Here is a 20,833-nt window from a genome sequence, read left to right on the forward strand (position 1 = left end):
AGATGCGGGGGCATCACACTGTGTATAGGGCAGATGCGGGGGCATCACACTGTGTATAGGGCAGATGCGGGGGCATCACACTGTATATAGGGCAGATGCGGGGGCATCACACTGTATATAGGGCAGATGCGGGGGCATCACACTGTGTATAGGGCAGATGAGGGGGCATCACACTGTGTATGGGGGGTACCCTGAGTATCAGCGTCACTCTCCATCACTATTATATACGGGTACAGTCTGAAGCCCCCCACGTTACACCCGGTATTAGAAGCCACTGACAGATCACACAGGAGGCGGGTGTCTGGTAAAGTTCGGCTTTATAAAGGTGGGCATCGCCTCTTCAGGCCGCACTGAGGTCCTGTAACATATACCACCTACATGGAATGAGCGGAGGTGCCCCCCGGACCTGTACAGTGGCTGCTGGGGGTCCGGAGAGCCGGGCAGTGGAGAGTGCCGGAGTGGATGAGGCCCTGAGATTAGCCCTGTGCTCGGTGTGCAGTGCCATGTCTGACCACCGGGGCCAGCGTCGTCCTGTGCCCCCAACAGACCAACAATCACACAGACAGGACATGCCCGGCCCCGGAGGGGGGGTGGGGGAGGGAGAGTCACGCGTCTGGCCGGCTTCACCCCACCATGATGCTGAATCCACAGTGAAATTTATTTTTCCAGTGGTTCATAAAAGCCCCGAGGGCCAAGGTGAGGGGCAAAGGGGGCAGCCTCTTCTCCAGGACCCCCCCGACACACCAAGAACTGTCCACCGTCCCTTTAAATACCATGTTGGCCTTTGGGACGTCCAGGTGATAGCCGAACGCGAAGGACGTCTCCTGCAGACGAGTGTTCGCCTCGAACTCCACCCCGAGCCGGATCTGAGGGAAGAGATGGCGCGTCAGAGGGTCCGGGATCAGCGGCCGCGGGGCCGAGGCTATCTCACCTGCTCATTGGCTCTGTGATAGTAGCTGGCGTGGGCTCCGCCGTACCCGATATTCAGGGTCGCCACCCAGTCCGGGGCTACAGGGAGACACAAGCGGGAAATCACCGACAACCTCCAGTCACACACAATACGCCCTGGGGTTGTCAGAGACCGGCGCCGTACCCGAGTATTTTCCTGCCAAGGTCAGGATGGCGCCTTCCTCCGCCATCCGCTGGTGATACACGAGTTCTCCGCCCAGGACCAGGCGGGGAGTGATGCTCTGCAGGAAGTGCGTCACCAGGATCACTGCGTACACAAAACGGGAGAGGAGCCACCATCAGCGTCGCCCCCTGCTGGGGATAACGGGAGGACGCAGGGCCCCGAGCAGCCGCGCACCTGATTGGTTGATGATGTCGGGGTTCCCCAGGGTCAGGGTCCCCGTGCAGTCCTCCCCCCTGTACTCCACATCCACCTGCCACGTCAGGAACTTGGAGTGATGAGTCTGCAGGACAAATCCACAATGTCACCGGCCTCCGGGCCCCCTGTGCCACCCGCGGGGTGGGGGTCCGCACCTCACCTGGAACACGGTCTTGGAGCGGACGCGTTCAGCCAGGAGACAGGCCGCCTGGGCATTGAGGCTGCCGGCGTTGTCCAGGTCTCCGGTCAGCAGAGGGAACGTCTGTACGGGGAGAGAAGCGGCAATCAATACAGCGCGGCCCCAGGGGGGGGGGGCGACAGGACGTACCTCGCCGGCACCGGGCAGCGCATCTCCCAGGTACTTGGCATTGAAGTGATAACCGGAGAGGCCGATGGTGCTCATGTGGATCTGATGACTGATCTGCAGGCAAGAGAGGGTTAATTAGGGAGGAGCAGCGAGCGATGAACCGGATACAACAGGCACAAACCCTCAGCTGTGAGCAGTGACAGGACGGGCACCGAGGAGAGAAGAAAGGGTCCGATACCTGTAGGTGACGGCTGAGGGTCTTATTGATGATCAGCTTCATCCCCTCCATCTGCTGCGGGAAAACCTCTGCAAGAGCAAGAGAGACCGTAATACAGACCCCGACCGCCACAGGGGGCCCCTGCAGACCCCCCACCGCCACAGGGTGCCCCGCCATAACAAGAGAGACCGTAATACAAACCCCCGACCGCCACAGGGGGCCCCTGCAGACCCCCCACCGCCACAGGGGGCCCCGCCATAACAAGAGAGACCGTAATACAAACCCCCGACCGCCACAGGGGGCCCCCCGCAGACCCCCCCACCGCCACAGGGGGCCCCCCGCAGACCCCCCCACCGCCACAGGGGGCCCCGCCGAGACGAGAGCCCCCGCAGAACCCCCCCACCGCCACAGGGGGCCTGCCGGCACAGGAGAGACCGTAATGCAAACCCCCGACCGCCACAGGGGGCCCCCGCAGATCCCCCGACCGCCACAGGGGGCCCGTCGAGACAAGACAGACCGTAATACAGACCCCAGACCGCCACAGGGGGCCCCCGCAGAGCCCCCCCACCGCCACAGGGGGTCCCGCCGAGACATGAGAGCCCCCACAGATCCCCGACCGCCACAGGGGGCCCCACCAAAACAAGAGACGCTACAGACCCCCCCCTCAATTGCCACAGGGGGCCCCGCTGAGACAAGAGAGCCCCTGCAGACCCCCAACTGCCACAAGGGTCCCCACAAGACAAGAGAGCCCCCACAAACCCCCCCACTCAATTGCCACAGGGGGTCCCAATGAGACGAGAGCCCTCGCAGACCCCCAACCGCCATAGGGAGCCCCACCAAGAAGAGAGCCCCCGCAGACCCTCAACCCCAATAGGAGTCCCCGCCAAGATAAGCCCCCGCAGACGCGACGCCAACAGGGGTCCCCGCCAAGACAAGAGCACCTCCGCAGACCCCCGACCCCAAAAGGGGTCCCCGCCGAAACAAAAGTGCCCCCAGTACTAGAGGTTACCCCCGTAATCCGGGCAGAGCACCCAGCACCACAGACAGAGATCCTATAATCCATACAGAGCTCCCTATAATCCAGGCAGACCCCGGCACCATGGCCAGAGACCCCATAATCCAGCACAGCCCCCCATCCCTCAGGCCCTGTAATCAGGGCAGAGACTCCCCCATCCAAGTCCCTCGGGTATGGCCCCCTGGCACGCACCCCTTCCTCCTGAGGATGGCCTCAGGGCACAGCCCCCACTCATTCCCCGAGCACGGACCCCCATTTCCCGAGCACAACCCCCACATCACCTGGAGCCCCCCATACCCTTCACCTTTGCAGCTCCGGTGCAGCTCGTCGAAGCTCCCGGGGTTGGGCAGCGCCGCTCGTCTCCGCCTCGTCCACCAGGAGCCTCCAGAGGGCGACACTGCCAGGACGTTGCCCATGGCGGGGAGCGCTGTCCGCCCTCAGAGGTGAGGGGGTCCCATCTGCCACACCTGAGGAGAGACGTCAGCGCAGCCCCCAGCAGCTGTGACCACAGGCCTCACCCGTCCGCCCCTCCGTCTGCTCCTCCTGGCTCCACGCTCCTACTATTCATGTCACCAGCATAATGACAGCCATTGTAACTCCTGGCAGACTCCGCCCAATGACGTCACCGGCGCCGCGGCGGACATGTCAAGTGTGGGTATAGAGAGTGGGCGGTGCTCGCCGTTGTCAGGGGAACGTAAGAGAGACGCGCCGTCAATGACAGATGGGTCCCCATTAACAGAACCGAATGAATACAAAATGAAGGCAAAGCTGGAAGGCTCCGCGCCCGGGCAACGTCATCAGCAGCGTCACGTGACTCGCCAGCGCTGGCCCTTTAAGAGTGTATGGACGTCACGTGACGGGACGTATCGCTGGGATTGGCTGCTCCCGTCGGGCCCCTGGTTTCCGGTTGCGGAGCAGGCAAGTGGAGAAGCAAGGTGTCCCCGGGAAGAGGAGCGGCCGCAGCTGGTCCCTGTACACACGAGGGGCCGGAGGGAGAGGTACCGCAGCCGGGGGCACTACAAGTCCCAGGCAGCAGCTCCCAGGAGCGGCGGAGTCCTCCGGAGCGTGTGTGACGTGTATGTGAGCCGTATCTGTCTCCTCAGGTGATGCGTCTGCAGCCTCTGCCGGGGAGGATGGCGCTGCGCCCCCCGGAGGACGGTGCCCTGTGAGAGGTGAGTGCCGGGCCCCGTACACACCGATAACGGGGCTGAGAAGACTAGCAGAGCCCGCCGGTCACCGACCTCCAGACAGCCGAGAGAGCGTAATCCGGGGCTATACCGGCCGTACCCGTCACTATATACAGTGCCCGGGCTATACCGGCCGTACCCGTCACTATATACAGACAGTGCCCGGGCTATACCGGCCGTACCCGTCACTATATACAGTGCCCGGGCTATACCGGCCGTACCCGTCACTATATACAGACAGTGCCCGGGCTATACCGGCCGTACCCGTCACTATATACAGACAGTGCCCGGGCTATACCGGCCGTACCCGTCACTATATACAGACAGTGCCCGGGCTATACCGGCCGTACCCGTCACTATATACAGACAGTGCCCGGGCTATACCGGCCGTACCCGTCACTATATACAGACAGTGCCCGGGCTATACCGGCCGTACCCGTCACTATATACAGACAGTGCCCGGGCTATACCGGCCGTACCCGTCACTATATACAGACAGTGCCCGGGCTATACCGGCCGTACCCGTCACTATATACAGACAGTGCCCGGGCTATACCGGCCGTACCCGTCACTATATACAGACAGTGCCCGGGCTATACCGGCCGTACCCGTCACTATATACAGACAGTGCCCGGGCTATACCGGCCGTACCCGTCACTATATACAGACAGTGCCCGGGCTATACCGGCCGTACCCGTCACTATATACAGACAGTGCCCGGGCTATACCGGCCGTACCCGTCACTATATACAGACAGTGCCCGGGCTATACCGGCCGTACCCGTCACTATATACAGACAGTGCCCGGGCTATACCGGCCGTACCCGTCACTATATACAGACAGTGCCCGGGCTATACCGGCCGTACCCGTCACTATATACAGACAGTGCCCGGGCTATACCGGCCGTACCCGTCACTATATACAGACAGTGCCCGGGCTATACCGGCCGTACCCGTCACTATATACAGACAGTGCCCGGGCTATACCGGCCGTACCCGTCACTATATACAGACAGTGCCCGGGCTATACCGGCCGTACCCGTCACTATATACAGACAGTGCCCGGGCTATACCGGCCGTACCCGTCACTATATACAGACAGTGCCCGGGCTATACCGGCCGTACCCGTCACTATATACAGACAGTGCCCGGGCTATACCGGCCGTACCCGTCACTATATACAGACAGTGCCCGGGCTATACCGGCCGTACCCGTCACTATATACAGACAGTGCCCGGGCTATACCGGCCGTACCCGTCACTATATACAGACAGTGCCCGGGCTATACCGGCCGTACCCGTCACTATATACAGACAGTGCCCGGGCTATACCGGCCGTACCCGTCACTATATACAGACAGTGCCCGGGCTATACCGGCCGTACCCGTCACTATATACAGACAGTGCCCGGGCTATACCGGCCGTACCCGTCACTATATACAGACAGTGCCCGGGCTATACCGGCCGTACCCGTCACTATATACAGACAGTGCCCGGGCTATACCGGCCGTACCCGTCACTATATACAGACAGTGCCCGGGCTATACCGGCCGTACCCGTCACTATATACAGACAGTGCCCGGGCTATACCGGCCGTACCCGTCACTATATACAGACAGTGCCCGGGCTATACCGGCCGTACCCGTCACTATATACAGACAGTGCCCGGGCTATACCGGCCGTACCCGTCACTATATACAGACAGTGCCCGGGCTATACCGGCCGTACCCGTCACTATATACAGACAGTGCCCGGGCTATACCGGCCGTACCCGTCACTATATACAGACAGTGCCCGGGCTATACCGGCCGTACCCGTCACTATATACAGACAGTGCCCGGGCTATACCGGCCGTACCCGTCACTATATACAGACAGTGCCCGGGCTATACCGGCCGTACCCGTCACTATATACAGACAGTGCCCGGGCTATACCGGCCGTACCCGTCACTATATACAGACAGTGCCCGGGCTATACCGGCCGTACCCGTCACTATATACAGACAGTGCCCGGGCTATACCGGCCGTACCCGTCACTATATACAGACAGTGCCCGGGCTATACCGGCCGTACCCGTCACTATATACAGACAGTGCCCGGGCTATACCGGCCGTACCCGTCACTATATACAGACAGTGCCCGGGCTATACCGGCCGTACCCGTCACTATATACAGACAGTGCCCGGGCTATACCGGCCGTACCCGTCACTATATACAGACAGTGCCCGGGCTATACCGGCCGTACCCGTCACTATATACAGACAGTGCCCGGGCTATACCGGCCGTACCCGTCACTATATACAGACAGTGCCCGGGCTATACCGGCCGTACCCGTCACTATATACAGACAGTGCCCGGGCTATACCGGCCGTACCCGTCACTATATACAGACAGTGCCCGGGCTATACCGGCCGTACCCGTCACTATATACAGACAGTGCCCGGGCTATACCGGCCGTACCCGTCACTATATACAGACAGTGCCCGGGCTATACCGGCCGTACCCGTCACTATATACAGACAGTGCCCGGGCTATACCGGCCGTACCCGTCACTATATACAGACAGTGCCCGGGCTATACCGGCCGTACCCGTCACTATATACAGACAGTGCCCGGGCTATACCGGCCGTACCCGTCACTATATACAGACAGTGCCCGGGCTATACCGGCCGTACCCGTCACTATATACAGACAGTGCCCGGGCTATACCGGCCGTACCCGTCACTATATACAGACAGTGCCCGGGCTATACCGGCCGTACCCGTCACTATATACAGACAGTGCCCGGGCTATACCGGCCGTACCCGTCACTATATACAGACAGTGCCCGGGCTATACCGGCCGTACCCGTCACTATATACAGACAGTGCCCGGGCTATACCGGCCGTACCCGTCACTATATACAGACAGTGCCCGGGCTATACCGGCCGTACCCGTCACTATATACAGACAGTGCCCGGGCTATACCGGCCGTACCCGTCACTATATACAGACAGTGCCCGGGCTATACCGGCCGTACCCGTCACTATATACAGACAGTGCCCGGGCTATACCGGCCGTACCCGTCACTATATACAGACAGTGCCCGGGCTATACCGGCCGTACCCGTCACTATATACAGACAGTGCCCGGGCTATACCGGCCGTACCCGTCACTATATACAGACAGTGCCCGGGCTATACCGGCCGTACCCGTCACTATATACAGACAGTGCCCGGGCTATACCGGCCGTACCCGTCACTATATACAGACAGTGCCCGGGCTATACCGGCCGTACCCGTCACTATATACAGACAGTGCCCGGGCTATACCGGCCGTACCCGTCACTATATACAGACAGTGCCCGGGCTATACCGGCCGTACCCGTCACTATATACAGACAGTGCCCGGGCTATACCGGCCGTACCCGTCACTATATACAGACAGTGCCCGGGCTATACCGGCCGTACCCGTCACTATATACAGACAGTGCCCGGGCTATACCGGCCGTACCCGTCACTATATACAGACAGTGCCCGGGCTATACCGGCCGTACCCGTCACTATATACAGACAGTGCCCGGGCTATACCGGCCGTACCCGTCACTATATACAGACAGTGCCCGGGCTATACCGGCCGTACCCGTCACTATATACAGACAGTGCCCGGGCTATACCGGCCGTACCCGTCACTATATACAGACAGTGCCCGGGCTATACCGGCCGTACCCGTCACTATATACAGACAGTGCCCGGGCTATACCGGCCGTACCCGTCACTATATACAGACAGTGCCCGGGCTATACCGGCCGTACCCGTCACTATATACAGACAGTGCCCGGGCTATACCGGCCGTACCCGTCACTATATACAGACAGTGCCCGGGCTATACCGGCCGTACCCGTCACTATATACAGACAGTGCCCGGGCTATACCGGCCGTACCCGTCACTATATACAGACAGTGCCCGGGCTATACCGGCCGTACCCGTCACTATATACAGACAGTGCCCGGGCTATACCGGCCGTACCCGTCACTATATACAGACAGTGCCCGGGCTATACCGGCCGTACCCGTCACTATATACAGACAGTGCCCGGGCTATACCGGCCGTACCCGTCACTATATACAGACAGTGCCCGGGCTATACCGGCCGTACCCGTCACTATATACAGACAGTGCCCGGGCTATACCGGCCGTACCCGTCACTATATACAGACAGTGCCCGGGCTATACCGGCCGTACCCGTCACTATATACAGACAGTGCCCGGGCTATACCGGCCGTACCCGTCACTATATACAGACAGTGCCCGGGCTATACCGGCCGTACCCGTCACTATATACAGACAGTGCCCGGGCTATACCGGCCGTACCCGTCACTATATACAGACAGTGCCCGGGCTATACCGGCCGTACCCGTCACTATATACAGACAGTGCCCGGGCTATACCGGCCGTACCCGTCACTATATACAGACAGTGCCCGGGCTATACCGGCCGTACCCGTCACTATATACAGACAGTGCCCGGGCTATACCGGCCGTACCCGTCACTATATACAGACAGTGCCCGGGCTATACCGGCCGTACCCGTCACTATATACAGACAGTGCCCGGGCTATACCGGCCGTACCCGTCACTATATACAGACAGTGCCCGGGCTATACCGGCCGTACCCGTCACTATATACAGACAGTGCCCGGGCTATACCGGCCGTACCCGTCACTATATACAGACAGTGCCCGGGCTATACCGGCCGTACCCGTCACTATATACAGACAGTGCCCGGGCTATACCGGCCGTACCCGTCACTATATACAGACAGTGCCCGGGCTATACCGGCCGTACCCGTCACTATATACAGACAGTGCCCGGGCTATACCGGCCGTACCCGTCACTATATACAGACAGTGCCCGGGCTATACCGGCCGTACCCGTCACTATATACAGACAGTGCCCGGGCTATACCGGCCGTACCCGTCACTATATACAGACAGTGCCCGGGCTATACCGGCCGTACCCGTCACTATATACAGACAGTGCCCGGGCTATACCGGCCGTACCCGTCACTATATACAGACAGTGCCCGGGCTATACCGGCCGTACCCGTCACTATATACAGACAGTGCCCGGGCTATACCGGCCGTACCCGTCACTATATACAGACAGTGCCCGGGCTATACCGGCCGTACCCGTCACTATATACAGACAGTGCCCGGGCTATACCGGCCGTACCCGTCACTATATACAGACAGTGCCCGGGCTATACCGGCCGTACCCGTCACTATATACAGACAGTGCCCGGGCTATACCGGCCGTACCCGTCACTATATACAGACAGTGCCCGGGCTATACCGGCCGTACCCGTCACTATATACAGACAGTGCCCGGGCTATACCGGCCGTACCCGTCACTATATACAGACAGTGCCCGGGCTATACCGGCCGTACCCGTCACTATATACAGACAGTGCCCGGGCTATACCGGCCGTACCCGTCACTATATACAGACAGTGCCCGGGCTATACCGGCCGTACCCGTCACTATATACAGACAGTGCCCGGGCTATACCGGCCGTACCCGTCACTATATACAGACAGTGCCCGGGCTATACCGGCCGTACCCGTCACTATATACAGACAGTGCCCGGGCTATACCGGCCGTACCCGTCACTATATACAGACAGTGCCCGGGCTATACCGGCCGTACCCGTCACTATATACAGACAGTGCCCGGGCTATACCGGCCGTACCCGTCACTATATACAGACAGTGCCCGGGCTATACCGGCCGTACCCGTCACTATATACAGACAGTGCCCGGGCTATACCGGCCGTACCCGTCACTATATACAGACAGTGCCCGGGCTATACCGGCCGTACCCGTCACTATATACAGACCGTGCCCGGGCTATACCGGCCGTACCCGTCACTATATACAGACAGTGCCCGGGCTATACCGGCCGTACCCGTCACTATATACAGACCGTGCCCGGGCTATACCGGCCGTACCCGTCACTATATACAGACCGTGCCCGGGCTATACCGGCCGTACCCGTCACTATATACAGACCGTGCCCGGGCTATACCGGCCGTACCCGTCACTATATACAGACCGTGCCCGGGCTATACCGGCCGTACCCGTCACTATATACAGACCGTGCCCGGGCTATACCGGCCGTACCCGTCACTATATACAGACCGTGCCCGGGCTATACCGGCCGTACCCGTCACTATATACAGACCGTGCCCGGGCTATACCGGCCGTACCCGTCACTATATACAGACAGTGCCCGGGCTATACCGGCCGTACCCGTCACTATATACAGACAGTGCCCGGGCTATACCGGCCGTACCCGTCACTATATACAGACAGTGCCCGGGCTATACCGGCCGTACCCGTCACTATATACAGACAGTGCCCGGGCTATACCGGCCGTACCCGTCACTATATACAGACAGTGCCCGGGCTATACCGGCCGTACCCGTCACTATATACAGACAGTGCCCGGGCTATACCGGCCGTACCCGTCACTATATACAGACAGTGCCCGGGCTATACCGGCCGTACCCGTCACTATATACAGACAGTGCCCGGGCTATACCGGCCGTACCCGTCACTATATACAGACAGTGCCCGGGCTATACCGGCCGTACCCGTCACTATATACAGACAGTGCCCGGGCTATACCGGCCGTACCCGTCACTATATACAGACAGTGCCCGGGCTATACCGGCCGTACCCGTCACTATATACAGACAGTGCCCGGGCTATACCGGCCGTACCCGTCACTATATACAGACAGTGCCCGGGCTATACCGGCCGTACCCGTCACTATATACAGACAGTGCCCGGGCTATACCGGCCGTACCCGTCACTATATACAGACAGTGCCCGGGCTATACCGGCCGTACCCGTCACTATATACAGACAGTGCCCGGGCTATACCGGCCGTACCCGTCACTATATACAGACAGTGCCCGGGCTATACCGGCCGTACCCGTCACTATATACAGACAGTGCCCGGGCTATACCGGCCGTACCCGTCACTATATACAGACAGTGCCCGGGCTATACCGGCCGTACCCGTCACTATATACAGACAGTGCCCGGGCTATACCGGCCGTACCCGTCACTATATACAGACAGTGCCCGGGCTATACCGGCCGTACCCGTCACTATATACAGACAGTGCCCGGGCTATACCGGCCGTACCCGTCACTATATACAGACAGTGCCCGGGCTATACCGGCCGTACCCGTCACTATATACAGACAGTGCCCGGGCTATACCGGCCGTACCCGTCACTATATACAGACAGTGCCCGGGCTATACCGGCCGTACCCGTCACTATATACAGACAGTGCCCGGGCTATACCGGCCGTACCCGTCACTATATACAGACAGTGCCCGGGCTATACCGGCCGTACCCGTCACTATATACAGACAGTGCCCGGGCTATACCGGCCGTACCCGTCACTATATACAGACAGTGCCCGGGCTATACCGGCCGTACCCGTCACTATATACAGACAGTGCCCGGGCTATACCGGCCGTACCCGTCACTATATACAGACAGTGCCCGGGCTATACCGGCCGTACCCGTCACTATATACAGACAGTGCCCGGGCTATACCGGCCGTACCCGTCACTATATACAGACAGTGCCCGGGCTATACCGGCCGTACCCGTCACTATATACAGACAGTGCCCGGGCTATACCGGCCGTACCCGTCACTATATACAGACAGTGCCCGGGCTATACCGGCCGTACCCGTCACTATATACAGACAGTGCCCGGGCTATACCGGCCGTACCCGTCACTATATACAGACAGTGCCCGGGCTATACCGGCCGTACCCGTCACTATATACAGACAGTGCCCGGGCTATACCGGCCGTACCCGTCACTATATACAGACAGTGCCCGGGCTATACCGGCCGTACCCGTCACTATATATTATACTATATATGCTAGCCAGTAACTGTTACTTTTCAAGACCAAACCAGGGGAAAAAAATTATGGAATCACCCTGTAAATTTTAATTCTCAAAACTAACATCTGCAATTGAAGGAGAAAAAGATCCCGCACAATCAATCAGGGGCACACCAATAATACGATTGTGTAAAAGAAGAACACCTTTATTAATGCACAGGGAAAGACATATTAAAAACCATTAACACACACAGACAAAAAAGCGCCCACTGAGCGGGACCAGAACCCCAATATAACAATAGGCACAAAATGCAGAATAGGATTACAATATCGAAAGTATGACGAAAGGAAACCCACAACTGGTGCAATATCACATATCGAGTGTCAGATATTCATCAATAGATTTGTAGAGTCCATAAGAACACCTATAAAATAGCAATAGCTGATGCTCATGTGCGCAAGTGTACACCAGGGTAACTATATCCATACAGAAGATGGTAAATATGCAGGTCACTGAACCGAAACTAATGATTGGTTCAGAAACGTACATGAATATATTAAAAGATAGGTAACAGTAGTTATACCCTAGAGATGAATGCTAACGCAAGCAACACTGAAAGACAAGTACACATAGTAGAGATGGGTCCAGGCAACGCCGAATGCCCCAACGGGTCAATCAAACTAAAATGGAGCATCAGGCTAGTAAACCAGGGCCCTGGTATACGACAAGATACAATCACAAAAAAATATATAGTCACCAGTGGGAGACCCAGGGTCAATCAGTCATACAAATGGAGTATGGGGCAAACAAGGTCAGGAGTGCCGCTCAAAGTGGGTGGCCGACGCGTGTCGCCGCTGCAGCGGCTTCATCAGGGCAAGTAACCAAGTGCATCACAAAAGGGGTATATATACATAATTGCAAATGTGAAAAACTCACCCACCTGTGGGGCAAAGCAACCAGCGTGGTCTGTGAAGCGCAGCACCATTTTGCGCACGCGCAGTGCAGTGCCTCTTTACATGTGGGTGTTTTAGACATGCTGTTCACATTATATATCCATACTCTGTTTTGTACATCCAAGATGTGAGAATAACTTATAAATTACTACTGTAATCCTTTTTGTGATGAGCCTTCTATATTAACATGTATACGGCTTCGCACAACCTGTTTCTGGCATATACGTCCTGCGCGTGATTTGCGCTTTACAGCCTTTTGTCCATCCTGTCTCACCATCAGGCCTGCTTCACGCAGGCGCGGTGTGATACTTCACTATGATTCCTTAATCATCGCGTCTCACTGCACTGCGCATGCGCAAAATGGCGCTGCGCTTCACAGACCGCGCTGGTTGCTTTGCCCCACAGGTGGGTGAGTTTTTCACATTTACAATTCTGTATATATACCCCTTTTGTGATGCACTTGGGTACTTGCCCTGATGCTGCAGCTGGACCCATCTCCACTATGTGTACTTGTCTTTCAGTATTGCTTGCGTTAGCATTCATCTCTAGGGTATAACTACTGTTACCTATCTTTTAATATATTCATGTACGTTTCTGAACCAATCATTCATTTCGGTTCAGTGACCTGCATATTTACCATCTTCTGTATGGATATAGTTACCCTGATGTACACTTGCGCACACGAGCATCAGCTATTGCTATTTTATAGGTGTTCTTATGGACTTTGCAAATCTATTGATGAATATCTGACACTCGATATGTGATATTGCACCAATTGTGGGTTTCCTTTCGTCATACTGTTATATTGGGGTTCTGGTCTCGCTCAGTGGGCGCTTTTTTGTCTTTGTGTGTTTTAATGTTTTTTAATGTCTTTCCCTGTGCATTAATAAAGGTGTTCTTTTACACAATCGTATTATTGGTGTGCCCCTGATTGCTTGTGCGGAATTATTTTCTCCTTCAATTGCTCGGTTTTCTCTTCCGCACCATGGTGCACCCCAATACAACTGATTGCATTATTAGTGGTGCGCTCCCCCTTTTTGGTTTTCAAAACTAACATCTGCATCAAATAAGATCTGCTCGTTACTCTGCATCTAAAAAGGAGTGATCACACCTTGGAGAGCTGTTGCACCAAGTGGACTAACATGAATCATGGCTCCAACACGAGAGATGTCAATTGAAACAAAGGAGAGGATTATCAAACTCTTAAAAGAGGGTAAATTATCACGCAATGTTGCAAAAGATGTTGGTTGTTCAGTCAGATGTCTAAAATCTGGACCAAATACAAACAACATGGGAAGGTTGTTACAGGCAAATATACTGGTAGACGAAGGAAGACATCAAAGCGTCAAGACAGGAAACTTAAAGCAATATGTCTCCAAAACAGGAAATGCACAACAAATCAAATGAGGAATGAATGGGAGGAAACTGGAGTCAATGTCTGTGACCGAACTGTAAGAAACCGCCTAAAGGAAAGGGGATTTGAACATACAGACAATCTTAACAATAAAACCTGACTGCCTGAAGAGAACATGTAAATTTCCCCAGTCATTGATGATCTGGGCTGCATGTCAGGTAAAGGCACTGGGGAGATGGAGGTCATTACATCTTCAATAAATGCCCAAGTTTACATTGCAATTTTGGACACTTTTCATATCCCATCAATTGAAAGGATGTTTGAGGATAATGAAATCATTTATCAAGATGATAATGCATCCTGCCATAGAGCAAAAACTGTGAAAACATTCCTTGAAAGAAGACACATAAGGTCAATGACATGGCCTGCAAATAATCCGGATCTCAATCCAATTGACAAACTTTGGTGGAAGTTGAAGAAAATGGTCCATGATAAGGCTCCAACCTGCAAAGCTGATCTGCAACAGCAATCAGAGAAAGATGGAGCCAGACTGATGATTGGTACTGTTTGTCACTCATTAAGTCCATGCCTCAGAGACTGCACGCTGTTATAAAAGCCAGAGGTGGCGCAACAACATACTAGTGAGGTATTGGAGGGTTCTTTTGTTTGTTTTTCATGAATCTATAATTTTTACCTCATAATTGAGTGATTCCATAATTTTTCCTCCTGTTTTGGTCTTGAAAAGTAACAGTTACTGGCTGCACAGTATGTTTTCATGATTTTTTAGTGTTTCTTAAAGCCAGAAAGCTGCCTTTTTAAAATGACTTTACTTTTGTGTAAAAAAAGCCGATCACAGACACAGCACAAAACTAAACAACTGAATGAACATGCTCAGAGCCAGGGGAGGCCATCATTTTCGCTAGGGGTTGTATATACAGAGAAACCCCGGGTTATACCAGTCGCACACATCATCATATACACATAATGCTCGGGTTATACTGACCGTACACGTCATCATATACTGACAATGCCCAGGTTAAACCGGTTGTACACATAATTATATACAGATAAAGCTCGGGTTATACCGGCTGTACATATATAATTATATACAGGAGATGCCCAGGTTATACCGGCTGTACATATATAATTATATACAGGAGATGCCCAGGTTATACCGGCTGTACATATATAATTATAAACAGGTGATGCCCAGGTTATACCAGCTGTACATATATAATTATATACAGGAGATGCCCAGGTTATACCGGCTGTACATATATAATTATATACAGGAGATGCCCAGGTTATACCAGCTGTACATATATAATTATATACAGGAGATGCCCAGGTTATACCGGCTGTACATATATAATTATATACAGGAGATGCCCAGGTTATACCAGCTGTACATATATAATTATATACAGGAGATGCCTAGGTTACACCAGCTGTACATATATAATTATATACAGGAGATGCCCGGGTTATACCAGCTGTACATATATAATTATATACAGGAGATGCCCAGGTTATACCGGCTGTACATATATAATTATATACAGGAGATGCCCAGGTTATACCGGCTGTACATATATAATTATATACAGGAGATGCCCAGGTTATACCGGCTGTACATATATAATTATATACAGGAGATGCCCAGGTTATACCGGCTGTACATATGTAATTATATACAGGAGATGCCCAGGTTATACCGGCTGTACATATATAATTATATACAGGAGATGCCCAGGTTATACCGGCTGTACATATATAATTATATACAGGAGATGCCCAGGTTATACCGGCTGTACATATATAATTATATACAGGAGATGCCCAGGTTATACCAGCTGTACATATATAATTATATACAGATGTCCAGGTTATACCGACTGTACATATATAATTATATACAGGAGATGCCCAGGTTATACCGGCTGTACATATATAATTATATACAGGAGATGCCCAGGTTATACCGGCTGTACATATATAATTATATACAGGAGATGCCCAGGTTATACCGGCTGTACATATATAATTATATACAGGAGATGCCCAGGTTATACCGGCTGTACATATATAATTATATACAGGAGATGCCCAGGTTATACCGGCTGTACATATATAATTATATACAGGAGATGCCCAGGTTATACCGGCTGTACATATATAATTATATACAGGAGATGCCCAGGTTATACCGGCTGTACATATATAATTATATACAGGAGATGCCCAGGTTATACCGGCTGTACATATATAATTATATACAGGAGATGCCCAGGTTATACCGGCTGTACATATATAATTATATACAGGAGATGCCCAGGTTATACCGGCTGTACATATATAATTATATACAGGAGATGCCCAGGTTATACCGGCTGTACATATATAATTATATACAGGAGATGCCCAGGTTATACCGGCTGTACATATATAATTATATACAGGAGATGCCCTGGTTATACCGGCTGTACATATATAATTATATACAGGAGATGTCCAGGTTATACCGGCTGTACATATATAATTATATACAGGAGATGCCCAGGTTATACCGGCTGTACATATATAATTATATACAGGAGATGCCCAGGTTATACCGGCTGTACATATATAATTATATACAGGAGATGCCCAGGTTATACCGGCTGTACATATATAATTATATACAGGAGATACCCAGGTTATACCGGCTGTACGTTGGTCTCTGCAGGTGTGAGGTGGCTTCTTCCTCTCGGAGACATGGAGGACAAGAGGAACATTCAGATCATAGAGTGGGAGCATCTGGACAAGAAGAAGTTCTATGTGTTCGGGGTGTGTATGACGATGATGATCCGGGTCAGTGTTTACCCCTTCACTCTGATTCGGACGCGGCTCCAGGTCCAGAAGGGGAAGAGTTTGTACAATGGGACTTTTGACGCCTTTGTGAAGATCCTGAGGTCGGAGGGCGCGGCCGGATTGTACCGTGGATTCCTGGTCAACACCTTCACGCTGATCTCCGGCCAGTGCTACGTCACCACTTACGAACTGACCCGCAAATACGTCTCACAATTCAGCAGCAGCAACACGGTGAAGTCCTTGGTGGCCGGTGGCTCTGCATCACTGGTCGCCCAGAGCATCACCGTGCCCATCGACGTCATATCCCAGCACCTCATGATGCAGCGGGTGGGCGAGAGCATGGGCCGGTTCCGTGTACAAGCCACTGACCGGAAACACACCGTGATGTTTGGGCAGACTAAAGACATCATCCTCCAGATCTTCAAGGCAGATGGTCTGAAGGGATTCTACCGAGGATATGTGGCCTCGCTGCTCACCTACATCCCGAACAGTGCCGTCTGGTGGCCGTTCTATCACTTTTATGCAGGTAGGTCCTAAATCCTCGCAGAAAACATACCTATCTAGTCACGAGAGAGCATTTGGGGTGGAGGCAGAAGTTGCTGCTTGTGCTCCGTTGCCGTATCTCCAGCATGTGTAGGGGAAGGTGTTGCTTGTGCTCCGGCTGTGGAAGGTGTTGCCGTTGCTTCGTCGCGGAAGGTGTAGCCGTTGCTCCAGCGCGTGTCGCGGAAGGTGTAGCCGTTGCTCCAGCGCGTGTCGCGGAAGGTGTAGCCGTTGCTCCAGCGCGTGTCGCGGAAGGTGTAGCCGTTGGTCCTGGGTTATGTTTGCTCCTGATATTCTTTTCTTCTCTTTTCTAGAACAACTGTCCCGCCTGTCACCCCAGGACTGGCCTCACCTTTTGCTTCAGGCTGTGTCCGGTCCTCTGGCTGCTGCCACAGCATCGACCATCACCAACCCGATGGACGTCATAAGAGCCCGTGTGCAGGTAAGTACCAGTAGGGGTCAGCATAGTTGCTGTGCAGCCAGTTAATACACCAGCTTCTTCAGGAAGTCTGGAGTTTAGTCTGTTGGTATCACAATCCTGCCCTTCGGGTAATGTCCTTCTATCACAATCCTGCCCTTCGGGTAATGTCCTTCTGTCACATCTAGAGCGGTCTGAGAGTCAGTGTCCACAATATTTCAGGACTTGTATATCCTTGTATTCATCTTCTTTTCTTATACTCTGTAGGTGGAAGGGAAAAGCTCAATTATAAACACCTTTCGGCAGCTGATGGTTGAGGAGGGACCCTGGGGTCTGACCAAAGGCCTCTCTGCCCGGATTATCTCCTCCACCCCGTCCACCATTGTTATAGTGGTGGGCTACGAGACTCTGAAGAAGCTGAGCCTCCGGCCGGAGCTGGTGGACTCCAGACACTGGTGACTCTACCGATACTGTGCCTATCTGTATATTTTGGTGATGGCGGAGAACACGAGGCAGGACTATGATTCCACTGGAGAGTACACAACCTGTGTATATATTTATTTGTGTAATGTGCACATGGACGTATGTTTTAGTCAGGATTGCGGCGCCGTCTTATCCAGGAAACCACTTCTTCTTCTTCACGGGGAGGACGGCATAATTTGGATCTTTCTCCAACGTGCCCAGCAGAGTGATTTTTCGGGGAGTGTCGGACTCTACACAGTCGTACCGTGGGTAATGGGACAAGTGACGGCCTTCTTCTCCACTTCTTCCTCTTCTTTTTATTCCTTTGTTTTTACAACCTGGAGATTTTTATACCGAGCTCTGTACGAGTTATATTTTATGTGATTGCCAAATCCGGGGAAGAGTTTACACGAAGAAAAATAGTCAGCGAGGCGGCTTCATCATTCACTGCGTGAAAAGTTTTGGTTTTTTTTTTTGTTTTTCTCCTTTTTTTGATTTTTCCTTTTTATAAGCTTCCTGTATTTTTTTTCTTCTCCCTGCAATGGTTGATTAATGATTGACCCCTCGGCCAGGACACGTCGCAGGTGATTAAACCTTTGAGCAGATGATGACAGAGGGTGGATAAGGTCTGGGCTCCTCTGATGTGACCGCGCTTCTGTCCGGTGACGCTGTATATACAGCCGGTATAGTGTGACCTGTGGATGCCGCTCTTCCTTTATATCGTGCCACTGACAATGAAATAACCTGTTTTATCTACTGATCCCAATTACTTTTTCCTCTTGTATTTTGGTTATTAAATGTCAAAATTGAGAAAGAAGGCAAACAAAGAAGCATTGTGTGTTTCTATTCTCTGAGCTGGAGCTGGGGGGGCTTTACATTATGGGAAGTGGTCCTCAGTGTGGCCTCCCGGGATGCTAGTCCGCTCCATCCTCCTCCGATCACTTGTCTGATCTTTCTCTACAGCTGCCATGATGGCAGTGACACGTCCACCAGACTTAAGCTACTTCCGGTGAAATATCCCGAAAGAGCCAACCCTCCACTACAGAAACTCCCCTTAGAAAACGGCCGTCCGCCAGAGAGAGACCACCGTCTGTCCGCCAGAAACAGCCACGGGAAGACGACCGTCCGTTCACCAGAATCAGCCAGAGGGCGACATCCATCCGCCGGAGACAGCCAGGTTGAGACGACAGTCCGTCCGCCGGAGACAGCCAGGTTGTGACGACCGTCCGTCCGCCGGAGACAGCCAGGTTGAGACGACAGTCCGTCCGCCGGAGACAGCCAGGTTGTGACGACCGTCCGTCCGCCGGAGACAGCCAGGTTGTGACGACCGTCCGTCCGCCGGAGACAGCCAGGTTGAGACGACCGTCCGTCCGCCGGAGACAGCCAGGTTGAGACGACCGTCCGTCCGCCGGAGACAGCCAGGGGGAGGTATGACTGTCCGTCCGCCGGAGACAGCCAGGGGGAGGTATGACTGTCCGTCCGCCGGAGACAGCCAGGGGGAGGTATGACTGTCCGTCCGCCGGAGACAGCCAGGGGGAGGTATGACTGTCCGTCCGCCGGAGACAGCCAGGGGGAGGTATGACTGTCCGTCCGCCGGAGACAGCCAGGGGGAGGTATGACTGTCCGTCCGCCGGAGACAGCCAGGGGGAGGTATGACTGTCCGTCCGCCGGAGACAGCCAGGGGGAGGTATGACTGTCCGTCCGCCGGAGACAGCCAGGGGGAGGTATGACTGTCCGTCCGCCGGAGACAGCCAGGGGGAGATATGACCGTCCGTCCGCCGGAGACAGCCAGGGGGAGATATGACTGTCCGTCCGCCGGAGACAGCCAGGGGGGAGGTATGACTGTCCGTCCGCCGGAGACAGCCAGGGGGAGACGACCGTCCGTCCGCCGGAGACAGCCAGGGGGAGATATGACCGTCCGTCCGCCGGAGACAGCCAGGGGGAGATATGACCGTCCGTCCGCCGGAGACAGCCAGGGGGAGATATGACCGTCCGTCCGCCGGAGACAGCCAGGGGGAGATATGACCGTCCGTCCGCCGGAGACAGCCAGGGGGAGATATGACCGTCCGTCCGCCGGAGACAGCCAGGGGGAGATATGACTGTCCGTCCGCCGGAGACAGCCAGGGGGAGATATGACTGTCCGTCCGCCGGAGACAGCCAGGGGGAGATATGACTGTCCGTCCGCCGGAGACAGCCAGGGGGAGGTATGACTGTCTGTGAGCCGGAGACAGCCAGGGGGAGGTATGACTGTCCGCCGGAGACAGCCAGGGGGAGATATGACCGTCCGTCCGCCGG

At 54.4% G+C, this 20,833-nt stretch overlaps 2 protein-coding genes across 2 annotated transcripts; one reads left to right on the plus strand and one right to left on the minus strand.

Moving 5' to 3' along the window:
* Positions 1 to 300: 300 nt before the first annotated feature.
* On the minus strand, positions 301 to 3,518 carry TOMM40L (translocase of outer mitochondrial membrane 40 like). Its single transcript, XM_075331122.1, has 8 exons — positions 3,171 to 3,518; positions 1,873 to 1,940; positions 1,656 to 1,748; positions 1,488 to 1,589; positions 1,307 to 1,412; positions 1,094 to 1,216; positions 932 to 1,008; positions 301 to 866 (listed from the first exon to the last, which is right to left on the minus strand). The coding sequence occupies exons 1-8, from the start codon at positions 3,280 to 3,282 to the stop codon at positions 624 to 626; spliced, it is 924 nt and encodes a 307-aa protein (XP_075187237.1). The 5' UTR covers positions 3,283 to 3,518; the 3' UTR covers positions 301 to 623.
* A 227-nt stretch (positions 3,519 to 3,745) lies between these two features.
* SLC25A44 (solute carrier family 25 member 44) lies at positions 3,746 to 19,355 on the plus strand. Its single transcript, XM_075331121.1, has 4 exons — positions 3,746 to 4,038; positions 16,994 to 17,644; positions 17,973 to 18,100; positions 18,344 to 19,355. Exons 2-4 carry the CDS (start codon positions 17,023 to 17,025, stop codon positions 18,533 to 18,535), a joined length of 942 nt encoding a protein of 313 aa, XP_075187236.1. The 5' UTR covers positions 3,746 to 4,038; positions 16,994 to 17,022; the 3' UTR covers positions 18,536 to 19,355.
* Positions 19,356 to 20,833: the final 1,478 nt, after the last annotated feature.

This window comes from Anomaloglossus baeobatrachus, chromosome 12, assembly GCF_048569485.1.
Source record: "Anomaloglossus baeobatrachus isolate aAnoBae1 chromosome 12, aAnoBae1.hap1, whole genome shotgun sequence".
Taxonomy (NCBI): domain Eukaryota; kingdom Metazoa; phylum Chordata; class Amphibia; order Anura; family Aromobatidae; genus Anomaloglossus; species Anomaloglossus baeobatrachus.